This window comes from Cajanus cajan, chromosome 3, assembly GCF_000230855.2.
Source record: "Cajanus cajan strain Asha chromosome 3, NIPB_CcT2T_4, whole genome shotgun sequence".
Classification (NCBI taxonomy): domain Eukaryota; kingdom Viridiplantae; phylum Streptophyta; class Magnoliopsida; order Fabales; family Fabaceae; genus Cajanus; species Cajanus cajan.
In genome coordinates this window covers 31,495,280-31,513,504 of record NC_138519.1, presented here as the reverse complement: position 1 = coordinate 31,513,504, position 18,225 = coordinate 31,495,280, and the positions used below count along the sequence as shown (strand labels likewise).

The 18,225-nt window shown below is 27.3% G+C and overlaps 1 protein-coding gene across 1 annotated transcript; it reads right to left on the bottom strand.

Moving 5' to 3' along the window:
- Positions 1 to 502: 502 nt before the first annotated feature.
- LOC109806304 (putative invertase inhibitor) lies at positions 503 to 1,835 on the bottom strand. The gene has a single exon (XM_020368675.3). The coding sequence runs from the start codon at positions 1,493 to 1,495 to the stop codon at positions 920 to 922; it is 576 nt and encodes a 191-aa protein (XP_020224264.1). The 5' UTR covers positions 1,496 to 1,835; the 3' UTR covers positions 503 to 919.
- Between the last annotated feature and the right edge of the window lie 16,390 nt (positions 1,836 to 18,225).

The window sequence follows — 18,225 nt, the reverse complement described above, 5'->3', positions numbered from 1 at the left end:
ACACTATAAGAGTGTGTTTGGATGGGTAATTTAAATGGAGTAATTTATTTGTTTGAAGAATTTCAAATTCTTTTAGGTGAAATACTTTGTTTGGATGGAGAATTTTCAAAGAATTTGAATTTCAAGCATTTGTGAAATTTCTTAAAATAGTAGAATTTCAAATTCTCCCAAAAAGTAAGAATTTGAAATTCTTCATATTTTTTTTCCTTATTTCACTTATATATTTTATCTTATCTCTTCATATTTTTAATTATTGAATATTAAAAAATACTTTTAAAATTATTAAATATTATCTAATATTAATTTTTTAAATTATTAAATATTTAAAAATTGGCTAATATTTATTTTTATAAAATTTTATTTAAAAATCTCAACATATAAATATATTTTTAAAATCAATTTTACATGGTAGAATCAAATTATCATATCTAAATTAACAATTTAAAATTTTAAAAAAAATTGAATTGACTTATCCAAACAAAATATTTTAAGAATGATAGAAATTGAAATCAAAGTAATTTAAATACCAAGAATTTTAAATTCCTTGAATTTGTAAAATACATCATCCAAACACACCAAAGCAATGACAAAACCATCTAGATAGAAGAATTTTACATTTTAAAAAAGAAAGAAATCTTGGAGTTCAACTCATCTATGCTATATCTCTTTCAAGTTAATTAGACAATATGAAGGATCACTATTGCTTGAAGTTACCGCCAAATCACTATTAATCACGATCTCTAATAATCATTATTCTTTATACATTAGTTTGTCTTTCATGAGAAGCAAACACAAGAGCATCATATACAATTTGAGAGGGTCCAATTAAGACAAGCACATAGCAAAACAGTTTATAAAATATAGTATATGTAAATAATACAATTATTAATAATTAATTGCCCAAACCATTACAAAATAATCAAAATGCACCCTCTAATTTATCCGCACTGATGAGCATGTTAACAATCGAAAGTGCTATAGCGGAAAGCTGAAACGTGTCCTTGTTTCTCTTCGTTAGTGGCGAAATGGAATCATTCTTTTGCTTGAATCCATCTTCACATGTGGTGGAGGCATCAATGATCGAGCTCAATTTGACATTGCAATCAGCGTAACGTTTTGCTTTGTAGTCTCTAATGGCTTCTCTAAACGTTGAAACGGTGTCGGAATAGACTTCAAGGCAATCATCTAAGCACTCTTTGATAAACGGGTCTAAGCTCTTCTCTTTCTTCAAAAGCTCGTTGATGTGGTTGTTGGTATCGGTCACGTTGTGCCTAATGATCTTGATGGAGATTAGGCCTAGTTCTTGGAGGGTTTTGGCGTAGTGGCTCCTATGATCCGATTGGAAAGATGTTACGCAAAATTTGTAGCTTATGTTGGGGTCGGTTTTTGAGCAATTCTTGCATGTTTGTTGGATGAGACGGTTAGCACGAACAAAGGAATGGAGAGAGCAAAAGAGGATTGTGAAAGTGAACAAAAGGGAAGAGGAAGGGCTCATTGTGTTTGTTTAGAGATTTTGGACTTGTTTATGCTTGATTAGGGTAACAAATAACAATGTAATAGCATGGTGATTTATAGCTAGGAAAGTTTAAAGTGAAGGTTGTTGGAAAGAATGCTCTTATTTATTATTATTTACACATGGGTGGGTATATATAACGAATGCTTGCATGGGAATATATTTAAGTTGCCGTCTAAACAAGAAGGAATTACAAGCCAAGTTAATTCGCCATGATTATTAAAGCTAGGTTGAAGAATTATATGTGACCAAAAAAGTAAAAGGAATCGAGTAGGATTATTGTTTCCATATATACGATGTGAGTCTTAAGGAACCTCAGACAGCAGCATCCGGAATGATCGGCAATTTCTCTAGGATGGTGTTATTATTAGACTATGATCGTATATACAAGCTTAAAAGATTTTTTTTTAGAATGTTTCTGCTAATATATATATATATATATATATATATATATATATTAGAAAAATTCTCAAAAATCATTATTAACTAGTATGTAAACGAAATCTTACTGTTTGAGTCTGTGTTGCATGGATACAGGTACGGTACTTGTACCAAATACTAATACATGGATATTTACCCGATTTATGTAATGTGTCGGTCACTCTTTCAATTTTGAGAGGGTGTTAACATGTTTCTTTGTAATTTCCTTCACGCATACAACTTTTTATTTATTTTCCTGTTTTTTCTTTTTTTTTTCTTTTCTTAATTGTCATTTTGTTGAAACTATATGGCTTAGGTAGAAAAAATGCAAAAGAGATAAAGGAAAGGAAAACTTGCGGTGAAATGCAGGAGTCTACTCAGATCATTGTGAGATTCTGAAAGTTATTTTAAAGGGTAAGTTATTGAGTTTCCCTAAAAAAAATTAGTTTTCTAAAACCTTTTATTAAATTAGTCTTTTGGACATCTCATCATCCTTAATATATTTTTCATCCAATCGATCCATTAGTTAACCACCTCTAGATCAACATCACTTTTGAATTAAGGAGAATTTCCCTTCTTGAACTTAGCCAAACCTTTGTACTCTTGAGAAACTATTGATCTAGCTATCTTAGTTATACCCTCGTTGGCTTCCATATAAGGCAAAGCAACATTCTGTTGATGCATAATTTTAGTTATCATCTCCATGACCCTAGTCATTCACTAGTGGAAAAAAACTTTTAAAATCGATTATTTTTAACTTTTAAAATCGGTTCTTTAACCGATTTTGAGAGCCGATTTTAAAAGTTAGACTTTTAAAATCGGTTAAACAACCGATTTTAAAAGTTAACTTTTAAGATCGGTTGTTTAATAACTGATCTTAAAAGGCTGGCTAGAAAAAAAATTAAACTGGAACGGGCCGTTCCAAAAATGGAACTGGCCGTTCCAAAAATGGAACTGGCCGTTCCAATTTAATCAAACATTACAAGAAAAATGTTGATTTCCGACAGAAATTTCCGATGGAAATAGGTAAATTTCCGACGGATTTTAATCCGTCAGAAAAAGTGGCGTTGGAAAAAAAAAATCCGTCGAAAATAATTTTTCGAAAGAATTTTCCGACGGAAAATTCTGTCGAAAATTTCCGACGGAAATATCCATCGGAAATATCTGTCAAAAATTTCCGACAGAAAAATCTGTCGGAAATTGCTGTCAAAATTTCTGACGGAAAAATCTGTCGGAAATTATAATTTTTTTTTAATTTTAATAAATTTATTAATGTAACAACTCTAATATTTGGTCTCTCAAGGGTTCTATTTCACAATATTTCACTGTTTAGCGTGTTTTATCCTTACTTGTGCAATTTTTGGGAGACTTCCTAGAAGGTCACCCATCCCAGTACTACTCCAGGTCAAGCACGCTTAACTGTGAAGTTCTGATGGGTAAGCTACCGAAATGTCTATGTATGTTGTCAGTATAACTTGTACAAATTAATTCATTTAAGTCATCCTCAAATATACAATCTCATATTTGTACTACAATAATAATATATAATAATTTTATATTACGAATAATAATAATAATAATAATATATTTAATTATTCTTTATTTATATGTACTTATTTTTATTTAAAATTATAATTTAAGTTATTTAATTTTATAATTTATAATGATAATATAATTTATAAAATTATAAATATTTATTTATTACATACTTATAAATTAAATTTTAATATTTTAAATAAATTATTAATTAATTTAATATATTTATTTACCTTAAATCAAACATATAAAATTCAAAAAATGTATTTATCCTTTTTTTTCTAATTATCAACTATTAATAAAATACTAACTTAAAATCTTATCTAATTATATATAATATTTTCATATCAAATTTAAAACCAGATATTAGTTATACAAAAATATTAAGATCATATAGTAAATTGTCAATAAGATTTTAGTTAAATAATTTAAAATAATTAATATTTCAATTATATTGTTAATTAGCAAATAATTTATTCCAAAACTAATTAATTTTTTTATATTAATTATTAGTAAAATTTAATAACTTTTAATTTAACAATTAATTGGATCGATGAAATTCAACACACACCATGAGTTATTGAGCGGAGTAACTTTACCAAGAGTTATTTTATAAGTTATCTTAAATCAAACATATAAAATTCAAAAAATGTATTTATCCATGTTTTATTTTTTAATTATCAACCATTAATAAAATACTAACTTAAAATCTTATCTAATTATATCATAATATTTTCATATCAAATTTAAAACCAATTCTTACATTTTCGACAAATATAAATTTGTCTGAAATATTCTATCAATAATATAGCTTTTCCTACAAAAATTTTCTCATCGAAAATATAAATTTTTCGACAGATTTAATTTTGTTTTATAAGAAATCATCTTCGATTAATATAACATTTTGTATATATGATTTAAGAGTAAAAGATTTTCAATTTAACGGTTGAATTTACAAAATTCACATTTAATATAAAGTTATTGAGCGGTGTAACACTTAGTAAAATTTATACCATTGTAATTATAACCCCCCTCATATATATATATATGTGTGTGTGTGTGTGTGTCTATATATATATATATATGATTTAAGAGTAAAAGATTTTCAATTTAACGGTTGAATTTACAAAATTTATATTTAATATAAAGTTATTGAGCGGTGTAACACTTAGTAAAATTTATACCATTGTAATTATAATCCCCCTCATATATATATATATATATATGTGTGTGTGTGTGTGTGTGTGTGTGTCTATATATATATATATATATATATATATATATATATATTAAATGTGACTTTTACAAAGTATTACACCGCTCAATAACTTTATATTAAATGTGAATTTGGTAAATCTATCTGTTAGATTGAAAGTTCATATCTCTTATAGATTATATATACAAAACTTTATATTAATCCAAGATGATTTGATACTTCATTTTTATAAAACAAAATTGATGTAATATATTCATTTTAAAATACACTAAAATATGAACACTTGGATTATGTTCCAGTTGTTGTTCAATTTTAACAAAATTTGATATACACGTATAAAGTGATATGAACTTTCAATTTAACGGTTAGATTTATAAAATTCACATTTAATATAAAGTTATAGAGCGGCATAATACTTAGTAAAAGTTACACCGGTATAATTATAGCCCCCTGTATTATATATATATATATATATATATATATATATATATATATATATATATATATATATATATATATATATATATATATATATATATATATATATATATATATATATATATATATATATATATACAGGGACAGCTGCACGTTTGGAATAGTGAGGCACTTGCCCTCACTACTATTTGACATATACATAATTTTTTATCTAAAAAATAATATTTTAAAAAATAAAAATTATATTCTAATAAAATAAATATATAGATTCAGAAAAAATGTTTACTTATTTGATATCTGTCAAATTTTTGGAGGAAATTAATTCTCATGTGATAAAAAAAATTTCTTAATAATGAATTAATTTTTTAAAAAAGTTTAATTATAATATATATATATATATATATGTCTTAATATTCACATATATAATGTAATATATTAAAATAAATAATTTTTTGATAAAATAAAATTTGTAGCATGCATGTTTATCTTTTGTGTTTTTTATTTATTGTATACGTTGATTGAAAAAATCAAAATAGTAAAATTATATACATTGATTAAAAAAATCAAAATATGAAAAATCATAAGATTTATATTCCATTTAGAATTGTTATTATAAGATATATTTTAAAATAAATTATCATCTAAAAATATATATTAGATATTAAAAACATATTTATAACCCCCTATATTATATATATATATATATATATATATATATATATATAATATACATATATATATACAGGGACAACTGCACGTTTGGAATAGTGAGGCACTTGCCCTCACTACTATTTGACATATACATAATTTTTTATCTAAAAAAATAATATTTTAAAAAATAAAAATTATATTCTAATAAAATAAATATATAGATTCAGAAAAAAAATGTTTATTTATTTGATATCTGTCAAATTTTTGAAGGAAATTAATTCTCATGTGATAAAAAAAATTTCTTAATAATGAATTAATTTTTTAAAAAAGTTTAATTATAATATATATATGTATATATATATATATGTCTTAATATTCACATATATAATGTAATATATTAAAACAAATAATTTTTTGATAAAATAAAATTTGTAGCATGCATGTTTATCTTTTGTGTTTTTTATTTATTGTATACGTTGATTGAAAAAATCAAAATAGTAAAATTGTATACATTGATTAAAAAAATCAAAATATGAAAAACCATAAGATTTATATTCCATTTAGAATTGTTATTATAAGATATATTTTAAAATAAATTATCATCTAAAAATATATATTAGATATTAAAAACATATTTATATCACAAATAAATTAAACTTTATTTTTATAAATTTAACATATAGATTTTTATATTTTTAATAGTGTTAAATAATTATAAAATAAGTCTTTATGATTGTAGTTCTACCCAAACATTTAAAAATTGTCTATCATAGATAAATAAGTCATACTTAAAATATATATTTTTAAAGAAAGTTAGGTTCAAACCAAGTAAATTATAATAAAATATAGTATGACCTAATTTATTTTCATCTTTAATACTAATCGTAGATATAAAAAACTTGTAATAAATAATTATAATATATATTTATACCTTTAAAATATATATAAAATTTTTAATACTACAAATATATATAAGAAATTAAAAATAAAATTAAAAATAAGAAATTAAAAAAAGAAATTAAAAATAATAATTAAAAATAAGATTTCCGACGGAAAATTTCGTTGAAAATTTCTGACGAAATTAATCCGTCGGAAATTTCTGACGAAATATTCCGTCAGAAATTTTCCAGCAGAAATTTTCGACGGATTTATTTTTCCGTCGAAAATTTCTGACAGAATTTTCATCGGAAAGTTTCCGTCAAAAATTTCTGATGGAAATTAAATCTGTCAGAAATTTGTCAAAAATTTTCCGTTGGAAATTTACATTTTTCTTGTAGTGAAAAGACCTAAATTTAATTTTAAGTACGGGGCGTTCTCTGTGGAGAACGGCCCGTTCCCAAGGTAGAACGGCTCGTTCTCCTTGCAGAACAGGTCGTTCTCCTTGCAGAACGGGTCGTTCCAGGTTCGAAATTTAGCCAAAATGAGCCTGAAATAGAGAAAAAAAAGCGTGAGAAAACGAAAAGAGACACAACAAGAACATGAGAAGACGAAAATCAAAACGAAAACGACAACAAAATTTACCTTATTGGAGACTTTAGAAAATGAGAGCGTCACAGATTAAAAAGAAGAATGAAGGGAAATATTAAAGAGAATGAGAATGGAGGGGAATATAAAAGATTTCTGACGATACTTTTAAAATCGGTTATTAAAGAACCGATTTTGTATACTACATACCAAATCGGTTATTAAATAACCGATTTTAAAAGTAGCACTTTTAAAATCGGTTATAGAATAACCGATCTTAAAAGTACTTTTAAGATCGGTTATTCTATAACCATCTTAAAAGTGCAACTTTTAAGATCGGTTATTTTATAACCGATCTTAAAAGTACTTTTAAGATCGGTTCTTTTGTAACCGATCTTAAAAGTTTCACTTTTAAGATCGGTTCTTTTATAACCGATCTTAAAAGTACTTTTAAGATCGGTTAAATTTTAACCGATCTTAAAAGTGTTCATTTTATTTACAAATTTGCCACCGCGTCACTTTTAAGATCGGTTACCTTATAACCGATCTTAAAAGTCCTATTTTAAATCCAATTTTTGCACTAGTGATTTGACAACCATCAAAAGGTGGTGGTGAAGGATTGATATCTAGAAGGTAGATATGAAATTATTAAATAATTTCTTTTAGTTTTAATTTAATAATTTATCCATCACCAACAATTAGTACCTAGATATTCATGATACAATATATGTATACTACATACCAAATCGGTTATTAAATAACCGATTTTAAAAGTAGCACTTTTAAAATCGGTTATAGAATAACCGATCTTAACCGATCTTAAAAGTGCAACTTTTAAGATCGGTTATTTTATAACCGATCTTAAAAGTACTTTTAAGATCGGTTCTTTTGTAACCGATCTTAAAAGTTTCACTTTTAAGATCGGTTCTTTTATAACCGATCTTAAAAGTACTTTTAAGATCGGTTAAATTTTAACCGATCTTAAAAGTGTTCATTTTATTTACAAATTTGCCACCGCGTCACTTTTAAGATCGGTTACCTTATAACCGATCTTAAAAGTCCTATTTTAAATCCAATTTTTGCACTAGTGATTTGACAACCATCAAAAGGTGGTGGTGAAGGATTGATATCTAGAAGGTAGATATGAAATTATTAAATAATTTCTTTTAGTTTTAATTTAATAATTTATCCATCACCAACAATTAGTACCTAGATATTCATGATACAATATATGTATACTACATACCAAATCGGTTATTAAATAACCGATTTTAAAAGTAGCACTTTTAAAATCGGTTATAGAATAACCGATCTTAACCGATCTTAAAAGTGCAACTTTTAAGATCGGTTATTTTATAACCGATCTTAAAAGTACTTTTAAGATCGGTTCTTTTGTAACCGATCTTAAAAGTTTCACTTTTAAGATCGGTTCTTTTATAACCGATCTTAAAAGTACTTTTAAGATCGGTTAAATTTTAACCGATCTTAAAAGTGTTCATTTTATTTACAAATTTGCCACCGCGTCACTTTTAAGATCGGTTACCTTATAACCGATCTTAAAAGTCCTATTTTAAATCCAATTTTTGCACTAGTGATTTGACAACCATCAAAAGGTGGTGGTGAAGGATTGATATCTAGAAGGTAGATATGAAATTATTAAATAATTTCTTTTAGTTTTAATTTAATAATTTATCCATCACCAACAATTAGTACCTAGATATTCATGATACAATATATGTATAGAAAAGATAGGCATTAAAAAAAAGTTGAATAATCTCAATCAAAAATTCATACTTTTTGGAAATAGTGAATTAGTAACTTGAGAAGAAGTGCAGATGAAGAGATAAGAAAATGAACATAGTATTTTTATACTAGTTTGTCTTAACTACCAAGACTACGTCCAGTTCTTAATCCAACAAGATCAAGTTCCATTATCTTATGCAAAGTTGCAAATATTCTTTACCAAACTACTTTTGGCTCATACCTAAGCATTATTTGATTTGTTTCTTCATGCAATTACTCGAGTATTCTTTCAACACAAAGTCTTTTTAGGCTTTAACAATTGAGTATTCTTTTATAGACAAGTCTCTCCAAGTTCAAACAACTGAGTATTCTTTTATAGATAAGTCTCTTCAGACTCAAACCAACAAGTATTTTTTTACAATCAAGCATCTCCAAGTTTAAAGCAATAACACAAAGTTAAATTTGGGTAAGCTAACTACGTTGTTTCATCATATTATATATCAAGACATGATACAACCAATTTAGCATAGAGACATTTTACAGAAAGAAAAAATAATTTTTTTATAATAATTAATCTCTCTCTTTTTCTTTACATTGTTATATCTTTCTTTCTAAGCTTTAGCTTCCTTTTATATGACTTTAATGAGGATTACTATTGCAAATCCTTAAGCGTCTCTCAAAGATTTGTTTCGTTTGTCTTCATATTCGTTCCTTGTGGAGAGAAGTATTCATTAGTGCATTAAATGCTTTCACCAAATAATCACTTCTTATATAATTAATCAAGGAAGTTACTTATCACTTTTTAGGTATCAAAAAGGTGGATCCATGTGTGTGTCAATTCAAAACAACGTTTTCTAAAGATTTTTGTGATTCACGAGATTTGCTTGTCTTTTCCTAATGTAAAGCATGTCTTTTTCTTTGTCATTATAGGTGTTGAGGAAGTTGTTTTGCTTTGATATATTAAAGAATATTGTACACAAATATTGATTTAGTTATCAAACAACATAATGATATTAATTCAAAGTGTAAATGTCTTATAGATGAAGCATTTCATCTACTAGACACTTATGTCAAGATAATAGATCGTCTTAATGTTATTCATATTACAAAGAGCATTCGTCTTATTGAATAGTTTCAAAAAAATTTGTCAAAGAAAATATTTATGTTTCTTATCATTAAAACATATTATGTTAAGGGGTCTAAGATTGTTTTTTAACCTAACAACAATTCTTACTTATAACAACTTGAAAATATAAAACCCCTCATTGAGATTGCAACAAAATCTTGCACACACATATACATACAAATTCCAATACTAGAAAGCAATAAAACCCTAAGTTGTCAGTCAAGTATCTAACTACTTGTGTTAGAACAACCTCCACCAAACAATGCCTTTTCTTACATGGCCAAACATTATGTTCACCCTCTAGCCTAATCTTGACCTGCTCCAATAACAAGTATGATTATCACAGTCCAACACTTGGAGAAGCAAAGGTTAGTTTAAAAAGGTGCAACATATAATATAGAAAGAAATAAGCTAATTGTATAAACATTATTAACATTAACTACTCAACAACAACCATACGCTCAACTCAAACAACAAAGAAAAAAAAATCATTAGATTAACTTCATAACATTTGTATAATTCAACAACTTTATTACTCAACATTCATCAAACTTAGCAACTTTAACATTACAATGGAACAACTTCACAACACAACAACTTCACAACTTTATGTGTCGTTAATCTCTTATAATACAAGTGGGCAATTTAAATGACTTGACCCTACCAAATCAACAACACAAAAAGATATAAATATATTCTCTATGGAGAAAAGATAAATACTAGAAAAGGAGTTGAATAATGTATATCAAAACTCATGTTTTTCGTAGTAAGTTTCACTATTTTTGATAAAGATACAATATTCTTTTAACAAGCCACTTTTGGCTCAACCTTAAGTATTCTTTGACTTGCCTCTTCAAACAAATACCCAAGTATTCTTTTAACAGCAAGCCTCTCCAGAGTTAACAACCATGTATTCTTTTATAGTCAAACCTCTCCAGGCTCAGAACAAGTATTCTTTTTTGGACAAGTCACTCCAAACTCAATCTTATAACAATGGTTATGAAGGTTATAGAGAAGTTAGGTTTTCTCACTTAGATTTTATACAATCGATAGCAAAACAATGTGTGTTTACAAGAAAGAATAAAATTTCAAAGAATATGTTTTTGTACAAATGTATCTATATATGTTTATTCTCTTTTCTTTCTTGTGCTTTCAATCTTCTTATATAGTAGCTCAAACAAGATGACCATTGTAACACTTTGAGTTCAGCTCACAAAAGTTTTCTTTGTTTGTCTTCATCGTCTTTCCTTGTTGTGGTAGGTGACCATTTGGCACATTTAATGTGAGCATTAAATGTACTTCCCCAAATAGTATCTCTTATCTGATTAAGGAGACTACTTATCAACATTCTATACCAAACAGAACTTGTAGAAATAATGTTAGCACAAAGTAGCTATAATAATGACTTTATTTTCTTTTCTCTATGATTTTAGGGATTTGATTTTGATGGAAAGCATGGTTCTTCTCTTTAACAAACTTATGAATTCTGAGATGGTCTTTTGATTCGATCTATTAAAGAATGAAGCATTCAAAGCGAATTTTGTCGTTAATCTCAATAAATGATAAATATTTAATGTATATGAGACATATCGTATGCTTCGTTTGATTAATGTCTTATAAACGATCTACATCTTACACTTCATCAGATAAGATTTTCAAAAGATATGTTCAAAGATGTTTTTGTAAACATTTATTTTTTATAAAAATGTTTTGTTTGTAAGCATCATCGCCTTTTGACTTAACATTCTTTAGGTCATAACATACAATTTTTCAATATCAATCCAATATCAACATAGAAATTATTACTCGGATGTTGCCACTTAAACTAGAAAAGTCCAATATTAGTGTAAGGTTTAGTATAGTTTGGATATAGGTCCGTCATGATATTGACATGCGTTAACTAAGTCTCGTGTGAAATTTAGCCCAATAATTATCCTCTCAATACCATGTACCCTTTCGACAATCAGTTGGGAATTTTAGCTTCCAACTTTATATCTTACTTAATAGGTCACAACTTAAGTAGTATGGCTTGACCTAACCCCATATTGTATCAACTAATGTCTTAAAGGAGACAACAACACTCCATTTCATGAAACAATGTTAAATTGTCAAAATATTGCATAATAACCTAATACTTATTGTTGTTTTATTTTAATTTAATATTAAGTTTTTGGCAATATTTCACTTTTTTATTAAGGGTGCAACAAAGAAAAAAAATACAAAAAAAAAGAATAAAATCAGTGCAATTAAGGGATAAAATAGAGCAATTATGAAGATTGAAGATATGCACAATCGAGTATAATTCAAGCACAGTCATGCTTCAAATGAAGTACACCATCATACATGGACATGCTATGAAGCACAACCATTCTTACCAATATATACGATTATGCTTCCTTCTGAACAACAAGCATGGCCTAGTCACCCTTAAGCATGTCTATGCTCATATTTAATGAAGTAAGCCCTGGATAATAAGTATGATCATGCTTTGTTGAGATGCATGGTCATACTTCAAGAGTTTATCCTGATTTTGAGTATAAATTAATAGGGACATCAATAATACATTGTATCATCCAAATTTTTCTTAGTTTTCTTTTGTTTTTAGCTATAGTTTTTCTTATTGTTTCTTCTTTCTTTTATTTGTTATTGAGGTTTCATAAGAGACTAAAGGATAAACCCTAAAAGAAGGATTCTTCCTTTCACAGTTAATTATTTTCCCTTGTTTAATGAGTTATAACAGCATGTGTAGCTAGTTCTCTCATTCTAGGATTGTGATATAATTTTTTCCTTGAAGACCTCTAATGATGAACTCATGAATTTCTTCTTGATTGTTGTATTATTTTAATGTTTTCAATTCTTATCTCAATTAATTGAAAGTTGTATAATCAAACTCTTTTAATTAACAAAACCTTAAAATAATTGAATATTGGAAAATTGACATGATCAAGTTATTTTCTTAATTTCCAATTGAGTTAATTAAGTAACTCACTTCTACATGCATATGCTTTGTTTTTTAAATAAAAGCTTTTACGATTAATTTGGACTTTTTTAAGATAAAGATTGTTAGCATCCTTGAACCATAGGATTGTTAACAATTTCATAAGTAAAATTGACAACATTACTTATTATTTTATGAATTCTATCTTTCGAGGAGAAATTGGGAACAATAAGTCACAACTCTAGAACTTTTATCTCTAAATTCTTATAACAAATTTCTAGTCTTGATTTCAATTTTTAAATTAATACTTTCTCAATTAAATTTTTTTATCTTTAAACTGCTAAAAGCCACAATTAAGTTGGTAACTACTTAAACCTAGTCCTTTTGATTTGATATTTAGACTTTGTTTATTGTTACTACTATAATAAGGTACATGGATGAGGAATTTATATAGGGTAATTCATTTATTTGAAGAATTTCAAATTCTTTGAGGTGAAATGCTTTGTTTGGATGAGGAATTTACAAAGAATTTGAAATCCAAGCATTTGTGAAATTCCTTAAAATAGTAGAATTTCAAATTCTCCCAAAAATGGGAGAATTTGAAATTTCTCATATTTTTTTTCTTATTTTACCTATATATTTTATCTTATCTCTTCATTCTTTTAATTATTGGATATTCAAAAATATTTTTAAAATTGTTAAACATTATCTAATATTAAATTTTAAAATTATTAAATATTATCTAATATTAATTTTTAAAATTATTAACTATTTAAAAATAGATTAATATTTATTTTTATAAAATTTAATTTAAAAATCTTAACATATAAATATATTTTTAAAATCAATTTTTATTATGATGGAATAAAATTATCATATTCAACCTAACAATTTAAAATTTAAGAAATTTGAATTGACTCATCCAAACAAAATATTTCAAGAATGATAGAAATTGAAATCAAAGTAATTCAAATACCAAGAATTTAAGATTCCTTGAATTTGTAAAATTCCTCATCCAAACACACTATAAGTGTATTCCACAGGTAACAAGCAACTCAATAGAGGATTTTCAATTTTGGGTTCTTAGAAAATCATAACTCATATCCACATAATAAGATATTTCAATTTCTTAAAAACAACACACTCTTTTTTAGTACTAAGTTCAATTTAACAACTCAACAACATGTCTCATACATCTTCTCAACACAACTCTGCTCAACATAATCATCTCAACTCATCTAACATACAACATGCAACACATGAAATGTTATCCAATTCAACTCAATTTACTTTAATTGATCACTCTACAATATGATTTATAAATCATAAACAACATAATACCACAAGTAGTCTCGTTGAGCGAGTTTCTTTAGAGCTCCTCACCACGTGAGTTGAGCTCTCTGGAGTTCCTTATTAGGCGATGCTACTCTCGCTCAACAAAGAAAACACATTATGACTTTCCTTGCTAAGTGGGCTTTGGATCCCTAGGTGACCAAACTCCTCTAGAGCTCATTGTTGAGCGACTAACAGTTCGTTGAGCGAACATATCATTTAATGGGTTCTCTTGTTAAGCATGCTATGTCTCACCTAACAAGCTCTCATAGAAGCTACCATAAAGTCATATTCTCGTTGGGTGATAATCACATTACTAAGCGAGAATACAATTTTGAGTAGATGTTCTTCACCCATAAATGAGCATTAGGTACCGCATAATCTCGTTGAACGAGAATAGTATTCCATAATGAAAACTCAACTTTTTTCTTCAAGATCAACATCATATAATCTGATTTCAACATGCATCTTATAATTCATCATCTATTCATCTCATACAACTCAAAAATCAATAGAAAATCAATATGCATCCACCATACATCTCAATTCAAAGGAAATCTCCACACTTCTCAATAATTCCTAACATTCATGATCATCATCCATCAAATCAACTCAAGTTGCCACCAATGGGCAAGATAGCACAACAATCAACACGAGACTACTCAAGGAAAGGGAAAGAAACTAAGAAACCTTGAACCCCTTATACAATGACTTCTCTCTATGATTCTAACTCCTCAACTCAAATCTCTACACTAGCAACACAAATTCTACTTTAGGGAAGGACATAGATGCACTTGTTAAGTCAGAAGAAGAGAAGGTCTTCTTTGGCTTCAAAGTTTTCATCTTTAAAAATTCTCTCTAAAACTAAAAAAAATGAATTTATGAAATTCAAGTTCTTTAAAAACCTTATATACCTTTCCTTGTTGTTGGTCAACTTTGAACTCAACAGAAAATAATCCTAAACAACTAAACCCCTAAGAATTCCTCAATTCTTGAAGTTTTAAAACAAGAAAAACAATGTAGCAACATAAATCAACATATATATCACACAACATGCAATATGTACAAAACATTCAACACACAACATAGTGTTATAGAATCCACATAAATTAGAAAAGCTGGTGAGTCAACGCTTGCCATAGTCCCAAATAATACCTCTAAATCTTGACAAGCCAGGGTTACCATGATAACATCTATCAGTGTTAAGCTTTGCCACATTGGCCAAAGGGAGTAACCACCTTATATGAATTATCATGCCTTCCTTATACATATATTTTAGTAAATAAGGATCAACCTCAACATATTTTGTTTTTTGGATAACTAATTTAATAAAAAAAATTAGAAAACTAAAAACCAATTTGAAAAATCTAGAGAGACTAAAGGGCATTTGGTAGGGGAGAAATTTTTAGTTTCTTGGAAATCTTATATTAGGAATATTAGTATTCCATGTTTTTTATCTATTTAAAAAAAATCATGTAATATATTATTTCTTAGGAACCATTTTTATCCAACTTTATGAAAAAATCAATCCTATAGAGAGTTGTAAATCCAACTTTTTTGACTTAGAGGAAAAAGTTTTAGTTATATAGAAATACCAAAATATTTTTTTTAAATAGAAAAATATATAATTGGGATTGACCTTCCAAAGTATCTTTCTCCCTATCCCTCCCTCTCCATCCCTCTCCCTTACCCTCTCTCTCTCTCTCTCTCTCCCCTCCCCTTCTCTCCCCCGCTCCCCTCTCCTGACTCTCTATTTCTCTCTCTCTTTCTCGTGTCTTATTATTTCTTGATCTTGTCAAATTTAATAATATTATTAAAGTTTTCTTTGTTTCTACTATTTAATAGTATTTAATAATAAATTGTAATTTCAATGAAATGAAATAATATAAGTTTATCATTTTTTAAAAGAAACACCTTTATTTATTTTGTTAAATTCTTTATTTAAGTAATTTTAACTATAAGTTGTCAACTTTTTAAAATAGTTTAAGTTTTATCAAATGCAAATATTATTATATATAAAATTTGTTTATATATGTAATTATTTTTTATTATCTTTAAAAAGTAATTATATCATAAAAGAAGTTAAATGTCATATTATAATACGAATTGAGTGAAGAAATATATTTAATGAGATTAATTTAATAAAAAATATTTATATACCTAATAAGATACTATTATAATTAAATGTAAAAAAATTTAATTTTTGAGAAGCCTGTATAAATATTCACAAAAATCTTTATATGTAAGTAAACAAGTTTATCTAGTCTCAAGAATCATAATTCTTGAATATAATTAAAAAATTCCTCTAGAAATATCTCGTAAAAGTAACTTTTATCCTATTTTAAGTTACAATAATGACATTAATTATGAGATATTTTCTAACAAATTTATTGCACAAACAAAATCCACACATGCTGATAGTGGGTGCTTTGCTTGCATAAGTTACAAATTCCTGTTCAAACTGGCAGTTTTCTTATATGGAGTCGATATGAATGCATTCAAGGAATTCCTTATTGGGTTATATATATAAACTTCCCTTCATTTTATTACTAACATTTTTCCATAATTTTCCAATTGATTAATTAAAGCTGAGTAGACATGCATGCAAGTATATATATATAGCAATTATATTTTACTTAATTGTTTTGCTATTTGGTTCATAATACATTTGTATAGGTAGCCTCTTTTGCTTCCTGGAATTGGAATACGAGGGGCTTCTTCCGGAATCAATTGAAGACAAGATCTAGCGGTGTCAACAAGCAAAAGATCTCAATTTAATGTTGATTTGTTTGGCACAATTTTTTTTTTCTATCAACTACAAATATCCTTCATTTCAGACAACTTTTATTCGAGGCAGGTTAAACTAAGCTCTACTTGACTAAATTTAAGAGCAAAGTATCTCCTTATGTAAATTAGTTTCAATAGTTTGAATGTCTTTTTAATCAAGAACAAGTTTTAAGTCCTAAGCATGTTAATTGAGTATATATAGGATGAGTATTACAAGAGTTCCCCCATGTACAAGCGTATAGTATATATATAGCTAATCCAATAAACAAAACTTGAAGCTAGACATATCTATCTATTAAGATATATAAAAGTGGAGACATCATCTTTTGAATTCCACCTAAATTTCTTCAACTTCTATCATTTAGCCACTTGAAGCAAATTTTAATCACGTAAACTTCTATACATAATTTTTAATTTAATCATTCAAATTCAATATATAATGAATTATTAAATAAAGAAGAATTACTTTTAAAATAATTTGATTCATTCTTTATATAAATATATATATATATATATATATATATATATATATATTTTGTACTATCCGTACCGTTATGTCGAGCTTGAGGAGCTCGGCTTCACAGCTTAGGACGACCTCGGACACGCGCTAAACTACGTCAGCTAGACATCCAAATAGATCACAACTAATCTCGGGCCTAAGGCCCAGAAAAACCCTAATCCACACAAAGGTACGTACATTATTTATACGAGACTCATACTCCCACAAACACTAACTTTAGCATCGGAGTCTCTTTTGTAGGTACCACCCCCATCTTGGAGCAACAAGCGTACCAGTGAAGGAGGCTCACCGATCTTACCCAGCAGATCGTCCCCTACGACCGATCTCCGGTAAGAACATTTGGCACCCACCGTGGGGCCGATCAAGATAGCTCTTATCGACCACGCTTATGGTTTTCACCAGAAGCCATAACAGACGTGTAACAGACGACCTAGATCACACAACTAGCATGGACAACGAAACTGACCTAGCAGCGATGCGTACCGCTAATGAAGCTGACTTGGCGGCGCTGCGCGCTGAGAATGAGCGCATTCGCGCTCAG